The sequence below is a fragment of the Vollenhovia emeryi genome, unplaced genomic scaffold (genome assembly GCF_000949405.1).
Source record: "Vollenhovia emeryi isolate VEMERY1.0 unplaced genomic scaffold, V.emery_V1.0 DF939150.1, whole genome shotgun sequence".
In the NCBI taxonomy this organism is placed as follows: Eukaryota; Metazoa; Arthropoda; class Insecta; order Hymenoptera; family Formicidae; genus Vollenhovia; species Vollenhovia emeryi.
In genome coordinates, this window is record NW_011967216.1 from 81581 (window position 1) to 94490 (window position 12910).

At 38.5% G+C, this 12910-nt stretch overlaps 1 protein-coding gene across 4 annotated transcripts in view; it reads left to right on the forward strand.

Moving 5' to 3' along the window:
- LOC105565593 (caskin-1) overlaps positions 1–11085 on the forward strand; it is a 33344-nt gene extending 22259 nt beyond the window's left edge. For 2 of the 4 annotated variants that reach the window (XM_012018912.1, XM_012018911.1), the window contains exons 2-7: positions 4889–5167; positions 5313–5636; positions 5862–6199; positions 6336–6734; positions 6821–7279; positions 7664–11085. In XM_012018912.1, the coding sequence (XP_011874302.1) occupies positions 4897–5167; positions 5313–5636; positions 5862–6199; positions 6336–6734; positions 6821–7279; positions 7664–7918 (2046 nt within the window). In that variant the 5' untranslated portion in view covers positions 4889–4896 and the 3' untranslated portion in view covers positions 7919–11085. Of the gene's footprint in view, positions 1–2090; positions 2431–4888; positions 5168–5312; positions 5637–5861; positions 6200–6335; positions 6735–6820; positions 7280–7663 lie in introns of those variants that run through there. The other 2 variants (XM_012018909.1, XM_012018910.1) reach the window with 2 other exon arrangements.
- The last annotated feature ends 1825 nt before the right edge of the window (positions 11086–12910 follow it).

Sequence of the window (12910 nt, forward strand, 5' to 3'; positions counted from 1 at the left end):
CGAAACGCCAAAAAATAACATCAAATGTCACATCTCTAGCAATTAAATAGCGTTTCCGATGGTTAATTGTTCCGATTAAATTATGTGTATATCCGTTTGTTATTAATTGGACTACCCGATTATACTTGATCGGATATGTTTCTCACTAACGAGAAATAGAATAAACATAAAATACATCATAAATATGTTAGTAAGCACATTTTACTCTTGCATTACGCTTTCTCGCTTTCGGAACATTGCTGCTGCTGAGCGTATTTCAGAAAAAAAATTAATTGTTCCGGTTAATGGGGGGGAAAAAGGCGCCCTACTTGCAGCGTGCTCGCGAACCCGCGGTGTCGTTCTTGCACAAAACTCTATCGAGTGATCAACGAGGTCTCTCTTCGGTTTTTTCTCCCCCTTCCCGTCACGTCGCGTCACGTCACGTCAGGTAGCTCGGTCCTTCCTACTGTCCTCATTCAATGTGTTCCTACAATATTTCCATTTTTCGCGTTGATTCACGGGCCGCGGCTTCTCGCGCTACCCACTCGTATCCTAGCAGAACCCACGCGGCCCACGCCGGGGCCCCGGAACCCGTTCACCCACCTTCGATCTCCATTCGCGTTTGTCACCATCAATGTGCCGTTTCACCGATCCGTACGTGCGCCTGCGCTTATCTAAGCCGCACTTTCCAACAGTTGTATTTGGAACTGTCGCGGTGCTTTTCCTTTACAAGACCGTTGACGAGTGCGAATTCGATGGACACGCTTGCGCGTTCTCGCAAACTTTTATAGGCCGAACTGATTTTCGCGCCCCTCGGAACGGGACTGCCGTTTCCCATCCGAAAAGTGATCGGACCAATTGCTGTTTCTGCCATATCGTTGGAACAATCGGTTTCATGTGCGGGATTAAATTTCAAAGTGTTGCCTAAATAAGTACCTTCGTTCAATCGTCTGCACGAGTCCGTTAATAAATCGAGTGGAGGACGCGATTCACACAGTGGTTCTAATAATCGGACGAGTCGGAGTAATTAAACCAAACGAATTGCGTCGTAACATAATGAAAAATGTCCTATGGTGAATTTGAAACGAAAAAGTGAACCGAACCAATTGGCGTTTCTACCGTATCGTTTGAACAATCGGTTTTACGCGCGGGATTAAATTGCCAAGCGTTGCCTAAATAAGTATTTTCGTTGAATCTTCTGCACGAGTCCGTTAATAAATCGAGTGGAGACTCGATTCACACAGTGGTTCTAATAATATCGGACAAGTCGGAATGATTAAGCCAAACGAATTGCTTCATAACACAATAAAAAATATCCTATGGTGATTTTGAAGCAAAACGACAGCAACTTGTTGCGTGAAGTGTCGAGAAACGTTTGTTACATTTGGTTTGGCTTTTGCTGTCTCGTGGCGGAGATAAATCGCGATTGTGTATTTGTGAGTTACGCCAGGAAATTATATATTTTTATTGTTTATTGAGCTAAGATTATTAAATTCGAACTGCAGATCAGAACGGTGGGATTTAGATAATTTTCTCCCCAATTACTCTATGAAACAAAAACCAGCAGCACAATGATTTAAAAAGCGTGAACAGTGATTATAACGTTACACGGAACGAATGTTTAATTGTGAACGTTCCATATTTCGAAGAAAGTGCAGGCTTACCATATTAAGCTGTAAAAAGTAGTCGGAAACGTTGAGAGTGGCACAAAATTCGAAGCACAGGCTCTTTTATTATATAAGCGATGCCAATATACAAATGTCTTCAACTTTTCTCCAGTCTTCTGGAACATTTGTAATCAATTTCTAGATTTTCAATTTTATGCAACTTCCAACATTTCACCTTACAATCTCCTTAACACCGTTGGAAAACGATCTGTACTTCGATAACATTTGTGAAATGACTTTCTTCGATTGTATGAATGTATTGAATCGATATATTCACTCAGTTATCAGGTATCGCTAGGTGCAACTACAGAAATATATAAAAGGTGGCGATTAAATTCCGATCCAATTCGCGTGACAATCGCGCGCGTCGGAATTTTGAAAGAAAAAAAAATTAAGAACCACACGTTCGCGAAACGGAATTTCGAGACGAATTTCAATACGCAAATGGCGATCACCGCCGTAACGAACTGCCTGGGGCCCCCGCCCTTGCCGCCTGGCAAACGATTTCTGCAGAAGTCCTCGAGAAAGTTGTCGTCCACGTACAAGAGCTTTCGCGACCCCGCCGTAGAGGTCTGGCTGTCGCATGGGATTCCGGAAAATCTAATGGCGAATCTGTACTCGCGCGAAATGCCGGTGGGCAGCTCCGGCGGCGCCAATCACGGCCTGTTTAGAAGCTGCTCCGAGGGCAATCTGTACGCGCGCGAGACCACGGCGATGCTGAGCAGTACGCCCCTGAACAAGTGCATTAGAGCCATTTATGGCAGTTGGAAAAATCTCTTGCACCGTAAGTGCGCGGACGTTGCGTGTATTATGCGAGACAGCGGCGGAACCGCAACACACGAATTTTTCACCCGCTCGGTCATCAAGTCAAACGAGAAATTTGATTTTCGGCGGAAAGCAAGCCCAGCGAACACCAGGCAACAGTTTACATAACGTCGATATTACAATTTCCCCCTCAACAGTGCAGAGGAAAGGCCTCTATTGTGTGATTCTAATATGAGACAGCGAGTTTTCAACGTCCAATCTCGATCGGAAATCTTTTTTTCACCACGATTACACGAGCTAACAGACTTTGCTCCAAGGGCAAAAGATTCATGGCGGAATCAACCGGTGGTGTTTATTAGTTTTGCGGAAACCTCGCTATCTCGTATTAGGTGCCTGTCCCATAATAGGGGACTTTCCTTTAAATAGAACACGCATGCCATATTACGTTGTTGGGTAGACAATTATAATATTGATGTTATGTAACTGTTACATGGCGTTCACTGGAAAATCCTTGAACACACCGCTGTGCCAATTCGATATTGAAATACTTTCAAGCGGGACACATTTGGAGATGTACCACAAATTAGTTTCATTATTATTTTTTTTTAGTAAAAGTGTGTTGTTGCGAAGTAAGTTAATTATTGTATTTTATTTTTAACATCGTTTAACAATATTTAACGGCCGGAACTATAGCTGAACTGCATCAAAATGGTCGAAACTATCGAGAACCGTCGGTGTACAGTCGTGGTCAGAAAGGTTGTCCGACGTTGTACGATAAATTTCGGAGATGCGGCCCATCGTGCGAGAGATTATAGCTTTCGCTCACGGATATGTGCAGTGACACATTATTAGAGCAAAGGAATGACGTGTACGAATATCTATGCAATGATACGCAGTTGGAAAATTTGTGTTTTCTTGTTTAAAAAAATGTTAAAAAATTTGTGTGTTAAATGTTTAATACATTCATGTGTTAATTTAACATATTGCTCTTGTGCTGATTGACCTCAAATGTAAAAAAGAAATGTTAAAATAACACAATGTGCACTTATTTTTTTATCTTACACAATACATATGTTCTATATTATTGGCAACAAGGATTTATCTGTTAAAATTTACAGAATAAAATGTTGATTTTTTCTACATAACATAAGTGAGAGTGATTTCGTACCGTCATTTAACTTATTACATCTGTAAAACGTTAAAATTTATTTTGTCACTAAAAATGTGTGAACTTTACAGAAAATTTATTTCAAATTATTTCGAGATTTGCATTTATTTTGTCTTAAAATATCAACAGAGTATTAGTGTGACCATTTAACATATCCACATTATGTTAAATTAACACAAAAATTTGTGTGCACCGTTTGGGACATGTGATATCTGTTAAATTTAACACAAATTTTTCGACTGTGTACATACGAATATTCCGTAAACTTATTGCAAAACGTCGAACAACCTTTCTGACCACGACCGTATGCGAGAAAACTCGATAGCTGCAGAAACAAGTGCGAAGCGAAGCTGTAAGATCAACCTTATTGATTGAACCGTTGAATCGAAGCATCAATGCATTATTCTTCATTTTATCAAGCGTTAAAAAATTTTTTCCCCGTTTAATTCGAGTGTTGCTCGGTGATTTGCTCTGGCTGTCAGAGCTTTTACATAGGAAGTGCATTGTGAGCCATGTGCGACGTTCGTAGAAGCGATGAAAACTGACGCGCGCTCAATATCCTAATGTGTGTATCATTGAGAACGAAAGCTGAATGGATACCGTTCTATAAATCGGAGGTCTTTATTTCCTTTAGCTTTTATTTTACCGGAATTATCAGTACACTTTATCCTCGCACGAAGTACCTAAGGTTCGAGAATTTGATTTGTAACCGTTTAAACTTCAATACAACTTTAACATGTTAATTTTAAACGATTGCACATAAAATGTTTGATTTTCGGGCTCACATTTTCTACCCTTTTCGACTTGACGATTTCGATATGCCTCCGTATCGACGAATTATTACAAAAAGATACCATGCATCTAGTCGGTTTTTAAACGACACCTTGTTACGCGGAAAATCTCAGAAATACTTTTTACAATTTTTTTTTCAATTGTGTTTACTCGTCAGAATTCAATGTCCATAAAAACTTTAAGATCAACCTTATTGATCGAACCAGCGAATCGATTGCATTAATGCAATATTCTTAATCTTGTCAAGCGTTAAAATTTTTTTCCCCGTTTAATTCGAGTCTCGCTCGGTGATTTACCCTGGTTGCTAGAGCTTCTACTTGCTAAATTTCGACACTTACATTTCGGCATCAGCGCAAAATAAGATCGCACACGTCTTTCTCTCTCGCAGAATTTTGAGGAAACAATACGAGACCACCATTATAACTATAATCTGATTTGAAGGTGTCCGTGGTAAACGAATAGTATACGATGTTGGTATTTGATTGACTTAAAACCTTCCTTCTGTTACATGTTACAGTTGGCGGTATGAGCCGGCCGTCCAAAGCCGTGACTCAGGCGAAGAAAGTAGCACCACCAGCTGTACCAGACGTGTTTCGACACTCCGGTTCCTCTTTTGGCTCGGCTGGATATGCTAGCAGCGAGGATAGCTGCTTCCTCTCCGGAAGCGGCCCCGGGGGCACAGCGGACGATGGTTCCTACGGGATGCCATCTGGAAAGAGTCCGGGACCTATTTTTACCCATTCGGGCTTCGCCTTTCCGCCGGTGATCGGCAAGTATGCCCACGCCGAAGATCAAGGTGCGAATTATACGACGTCGTATTTATTAGGCTAATTCCTTAACGCGAAGAGCGCAAGGGACGTCGCTTTCAAGCGACAAGACGCCACTATCGAAAGTGTTTCGCCACTAAGGTTGTAAAACGTGAATGTTTCGATATCTCTTAGGTATCGATATGACCCAGAGTCCTGGCAGAGACAGTCCCGGGAGCTCCGGATCAGGTTCCGGTTCTAGGCATTCTACAGCGTCGTTGGATTCTGGAAGAGCGTCTGGATATCACTTGGGACCTAGAGGGCCCGGTGCTCTTGCCTCATCTCCTAGATGCTCCATCAGTTCCCTCGGGAGTCATCCTGACCGACCGGCAGATCTCGACGTCGTTCACGCTTGGTTAACCGAGCTCCAATTTGAGGAATACTTCCCCTTGTTCGCTTCCGCAGGCTACGATCTTGCTACTATAACACGTATGACACCGGAGGATCTCACGGCAATAGGTGCATATCGCCATAGCGAATCTTATTTAAGCGTTAAATGCATTTGTTTCATTTGTGCTTCAACTTTCTTTGTACCTTTTTCTAGTTCTAAGAGTTGAAAAAAAGATGGAAAGTAAATTAGACCGAGATAAAAGTTAAACTGCATTGGTAGAGATGGACATTACAGATATTCGTAGATGTATGGGATATTTAAACAAGTAAATAATCTTACACGTTATATTACAGGTATCAAGAAACCTAATCATAGGAAACGACTGAAGGCGGAAATAGACAATTTGAATATAGGAGACGGATTGCCGGAACACGTACCCGGATCGCTGGAAGAATGGCTCAGGCTTCTCAGGCTCGAGGAATATCTTGGCGCGCTTCATCAACAGGGTATGCGATCCGTCGAGGACGTGACAACTCTCACTTGGGAGGACCTTGAAGACATCGGTATCGTACGGTTAGGGCATCAGAAAAAATTATTGTTAGCAATTAAGAGAGTTAAGGATATTCGCGCCGGCAAGCGTATACAGCCACTCGACCTTGCGCGCCTGCCACCACATCCTGGGCATACGCAGGTAAATTATATTCCCACTATGATTTTCACGAATGTGTCAAATTCATTAAGAGAAGACGCAGTCTCCCAATTATCTTGATCAATATCGTGTCGTCGTGAATATGTTGCGGAATAAAAGATTATCGCGTAATTTTCAGGACGTTGTTATTCAACGAGGTGGACCCGATTTACCGTCGCCCGATGAGGATTGTTCCTCGCCTGTACTTAGATCTTTTCAGAGGGGTGGCAGCGATACCACTTCTGGTGTTGCTTGGAAAAGTATGTACGCCGCGTTTCCAACCGACTACAATACAGTGGGCCGTACAAGCTCTCGGGGAAAATCTTTGGAGAGTCTAGAGGACGCGCCTCTTGGCTATCCTCCGTCTCCGGCACCAATGTCGCATCCACAACCCCTCGAGTGGCGTCCGCGCAGTTTCGAGGACGGCGATCTTACACCCACGAATGATGCTTCCGTTGTAGATGCTGGTGGTGGTGGTGGCGGCGGCACTCTCCCACGGCCGAGACATTGCCTCGTTCGCCCGCGACCCGTAGCTAAGGTACGTACAGTTGTACGATTGAGACAAAAACGAGCGACGTAACTTGCTTCGGGCACAGCTTCAGTTTGTGATACACGTAATTTTAGGTCACTGCGACGCCGGGACAATACAAGTCCTTGCCGAGAGACTTGGATAACAAGTATCAATTAACATACGGGCTCGAGAGTAGTCCCCATCTTCCAAAGCGATGTCCTCCGTCACCTCCGAGACGACAAAGCTCTAGAGACACGTCTAGTTCTTCCGTAATCGGCGTCAGTGGTTCGGCGGTCGGTGACGTCGTGATAGACTGTAGCGGGCCAGTGCCAACCGCTTCATGCGACGATCATCACATTCATCAACACCATCAGCATCATCATTTGCTTCATCATCCACCGCCGCCGCCGCCGGCGCCTACGCCGGTACCTTCCACACCGCCGCAACTAAATCGACCGTCTTCTTCCATGTCACGTTCGTGGGGTAGTGTCAGCGTTAATATTAACGAAGAGCACGAGCTAATCGCAACTCTCGCTCTACAGCATCGTAACGGATCAGACGCTAGTTTTAAAGTATGTTTCAAGAGTTTTTAATGTATCCGTTTGTTTTTTTACGATAGGATATAATGTATCCTATTATAGGAAATAATCTGTGATTAGAAATGTTAACGCGAGAAGAGTTAACGTTGCGGCTTTCTTTTTTATAATTAGATTTTTCTGATTTACGGAAGGAAAATATGTTATATGATTATATTACAAAATAATACATTTGATCGAAGCATATTATTAATACAGACATTATGTAAACGATTGATTTTATCTGAAAAATTCTTTATCGAGACTCTTACTAAGAAGCATTGTTACACGCACCTATTTCTTTTTAAATCAAATCATTTGAGTTGCACATTATAAAACTGAATCAGTGTAATATATATTACATTTGTTTTATGTTTACAGTCAAGTTCCAGTACGGAATCAGATTCATTGCCGTTTGCCAACGAGAATGCCGGCACGATAAAACAAAGGGCCAGTCGAGCGCAAGAATATATGGCGGGTGGTCCTAACAGCATCGGCGGTCACTTAGTCAATCATCATTCCAACGGTGGTGAACCGGCGGATGTTTTGAATGACATTGGGAATATGCTTGCCAATCTTACAGATGAGCTCGACGCAATGCTCGAAGAAGAGAAACGCCAAGGCCTGAACTCATAATCGTCACTGCCTTCGTTTGCACTTTTCTATTCGACTAAAGTTGCCATAGGAATGCAGGCTTTGATACATGAAATAAATAAACTTAGTGCAACGTACATAATTAGACACGAGTGAATTACAATTCACGACCGGGATAAACTGGTACGAAACGCGTTGAGACTCGAGTATCTCAAATTCTAAGATTCTTAAAGACGGGAATATTTACCGATATATAAATCTATATCTTCGTTGCGAGGAAGAACAGAATCTTCTATTCCAGAAAACGGACAAATGACATATTACGTTGCTTTAAACCGATGAAAATATTCCGTTTCATATTGCGTAGATCGCATATCCGAAGTGTATTCTTGTGTGATTTATGCTTTGCTTTCGATCAGTTTTTTTTTTGGTTTGTTTCTTTATTAGGAGAGGAAATTTATTTACATTTGCATGGAAACATATTGAGTATTTCAACAGGTTTCCGAACGCAGTTGTGGTATTGCATTTATAGTGGTACGATCTTTTTCTACTTCCTTTTGGAGTAGTTATAGAGTTATATTCTTTCTTATTATTCTTTTTTCTTTTTACAGTTGACAATATTAGAAACGAGTGATGATATAATACGTGTCGCTCTATTCTATATAATGAATTAGGGCAACCCAGTATTGAAACATGAAATACTGACGTGGCAGGGGGAGGGAAAAAGGGAATACAATTTTTTAACGGATACAGATATATTTGTATAATTATGATTTGTGCAGGTCATGTTGGAAACAATTCGGAAAGAACGCATGTGTCTTCTGTATAAAGCCATTTTGTATCTGTAACACATTTGTAAATTCAAATCCGACCCCTCTTCTCTAAAAATCTGGTTTCCGTTAACGTATGTACATTCCAATTGATACTTTTCCATTTCCGTCCTTCGTTAAATCGATAATACGATAGAAATCGAAAATTTTCTACTCATAGTTGACTTTGTACGAAAGCAAGGCGCAAAGAAAGATAATCATGTGTTCCATCGCCCAAATAAAGCAGCTCCGAATGTTAGAGACATATTCGTAGGGAGATTGTTACAATGAAAAATAATCAACAGCCTTGGCTGCATCCCGATATGAGTTTATAGGATCCTGCATGATTTCTTTTAGGCAACACTGATAGTGCTTTCTCTTTTAACAGAGAGTTCTCTGAGGGATGCTATCGAGATCGTATTTAGAATTTCAAGGCAATATGGTTTAGTACAGAAATATAAGTAATGTATGCCAATTAACATTTTGTATTTATTATCTGTACTAATCAAGATAGAAACGTACATAACTTACCATTACTGTGTGGCACATCCGGATATGACGAAGCAGTTGGGAAGTATACATGTGTATTAAATCAAAGTGGTAGCTGTGGGGACACTTTTGAGACCGACACTCGAAATGGTCTTCCAAAAAAAATGCGTGTTACTGGTACGTTCTGCGATCTGGATGTAATATTTTGCAAGAAACTTTTTATAAGGTGCTATATACGGCATATAGTATTTAGAAGTGAGATATTATATGGACGACGTTTTTTATCTATCTTTGCAATAACTGACTGACTGCAAATGGGAGAGATTTAAACTAAGAGTCCCTCGTGACAACGTAGTAAGACTCTTTTACATAACACTCTTAATACTTCAAGCTGGAAAACCTGTCTTTTTTTGTGTGTGTGCGAACAGATTTATATATTGATAATTTGATACTTGGATACTTATACAGATGTATTAATACACGTTACATATTATATTAATATTTTCAGCAAAAGTTACTTACATGCCCATTTTCGCAATGAAAGATCACTCCACGTACCAGTCTTGATGACTGAAAATGCAAAACGCATGATTTATGATAAAATGTATAATTATTATAACACCATTCTTGCGTGACACATTATATTTTTAGTTCTACTGAGAAGTTGTTGTTTATAACCAAATCCAATCGTGCTCCGAAAGATAAGGGAAGAACACCTGGTAAAACGTATATAGAGTTTCGAAGTATATCATTATACTTAGAATTAATTAATGAAAAATGAAGACTGCCCAGTGCAGAATTAGAGATTTGTCTTGTTAATTACTGTAGATGTATTATAATTCTATATAGAATATATATATATGTGTGTGTACATATATATCATATATCTCATACATATATTATATATGTATGCACACATACACGCACACAGACACATACGGGATATCCAACCATCCTTTTAATAGCATTCTTTGGCCAATTTAGAATTTTTTCTAACAAGAATGAGAAGTCATTACTTACTCTTCTCTTTCTACTTTTTATCTTAATACGTTTTTATAGCTAAGCCATAAATTAAGATTACGTTCCACTTGAAAGTATGTAAAGACTGTAGTTTGTTTTCACTTGCCTTTTTCAGAGTAAATCTGGAATAAGTCTTTGCTTACAAGTTGAAAAGTATTGATGGCTTTGATTATAAATTTGCAATTTGATATTGTTCCTAGAGAAAAATTAATTGATTACATTGGTCAAAGAATCTATCATTAAAGGTTTTATTTTTTTTTTAGAATATCCTGTGTATACATATATGTATGTATATACACCATTAGCAAGTGGTGACTCTATAAGGGTATATTTTTCACAATATATCGTCTTCGAGAAAAAGAGAAAGAGATATATAAATTACCGTTTATACAGGGAAATCGCACTAAACATTAATCGACATTGGCGTGAATAAATTATTTATTACAGCAGATTGTAAATTTATATTGCAATGTGATATTTATATAACCACATAGATATCAAATTGCAATACTTTAATATATAACAATGCGCAATTATACGATTAAATCATATCTATTAATTTTATCTTACAATTTATATTGATAAAGATTTGAGTTGTTTAAAATTTACGTTATAAACCTGTAATAAAAGAATTAGTGCATATCGTAATAGCAATTGGCCGTGTTAAAAGATGCGTAAATCATGTTTCAGAAACGGGAGCACATTATGTTATTTTACTCGATTTTTTATACTAATGTTAACAGTACAAGTAGCAGAGTAATGTCAAAAGACTGTATAGTGACGTAATGTAAATGAAAATAAACGTCAGTACATTGTCTTTGTTATGCCTGCTATTTGGGGAGCAACATCGATTTACATGATAATAAATATTTTCTACTCTTTTATTAGCCATCTCAGCGTTCATATAACAATGTTTCCGCCATTTTAATGTCCCACAATTGATATATTTGTTTCAAGTATTATGTATGTTATAAGAGAATTTCTAACAGAATATCAAACAACGACATATTATCAAATATTATAACAATTAGATATAATTTATTACATGAATTTATTTTTAATTAATTGCGTTCCAACTATAAGACTGTGTATAATATAGTTTATATAACGTTTCTTACTAGGTATAAATTACATCCTTATGATGCCTGGAGAACATTTTTTCATATATAATTATAAAATATAATCGTATGTGATAAATATGATTGTGTGTATTATCACATATAAATATAAAATATGTCGATATATATTTACTTTCTCTGGATAATCTCTGTTCGTACGTGCAAGAGAAATAAGAATTTAAAAATAATTAAGACAATTTCGCATATTTCGCAGAAGAAGTGAAGTCTGTGGAAATATGCAAAAATTGCCCATATATAATCGTAAATGTAATCGTCTATGAAATATGGTTATATATAAAATATTGTATAATCTGTAATCGCAGTCTTACTTTTTTTAAATAAAACAACGTAGAAGTTATTTTTCAATTAGTTTTATTATTTCTGTTATGTGTATATATGAACAGAGATTTTACAAGAGAGAGAAAACGTATATGAAAACATTTCATTATAGTCATGTATGGAGAATTTTTTCCTGGCTATACATGAATAAATTCTGTTGCACATGAAGAAACATACGCAGAGGAAGGGATAGGAAAACATTAGACAGGTGAAAATTATTTCACACACTTGCATTAACGCGAAAGATTGCGACAAGTTGAGGCACTCGCGCGGTAAGTTGATAAAAGGCAGTTCTTCCATGGATTAAAGTGATTTTCATCTCTAAAGAAATTCGTTTCGCGTAGACCCGAGGTTCTTCGCGTAGTATGTGACAGAAATGAAGGAGGAATACTTGTTTCGTCTTTTAATCAGCTTCTCAATTTCAAATACTAGGTAATGTGAATTCAGAATTCTGGTCCAGGTAGGCTAGACGGTTAATTGGCAGTTACTTGAGCACACTTCTACATGGTGTATAGACAGACACACAGAAACACACATACACACATACACAGTATATTAATTAGTTATAATTTTTGTACAAACGTATGTGTTGCGTGCTACAGTCTCGCTATAATCTCGCTTACAGCGAGCCAAATGCCCGCCTAACTGCATTGTACAACCTCCCTTCCTTCCATGTTGGTTTATACATATATATAAATGCGCATTAAATATATCATTTGGTTTATCGATTAAAGAAAAAGGTGATTGATCTTTAAATAAAGCCAATGGACACACTTATTCCTCATTTCTCGATTGCTATACGAATTATTTCCCCCAGAGAGAGATCAGACAAACGTGAAAGCAAAAAGAACTAGGATAGATCTAATTTTTAAAAAGCGTGTATACATACAACAAAATTATTAACTTTTCTTTTATAGTTTTCGATCAGTTTGAAATGGAGTTGTCGCGATAAAGATGTTTAAATGTAATTATTTCTTGAATATATAATATAATCGACGATATAATACTGGAATAATACACTTTAATATTTCGCATGTAATTAAGAAGCTCTCGAGTAATAATAACTTTTGAAAAATACGGATAAACATTATTTTTACGTAAAACTTGAAGCGAAAGTAAAGGAGACAACATCGTCAGGTCGACCTAGGGCTCGATCATGAATCTTTATCTCCAGCGTAGACTCGTGAAAAGCGAACAGTTTCATCAACGAATTCAACATTCGTCAATGAAAATTTTCACGAGGTCACGCTCGAAGAGAA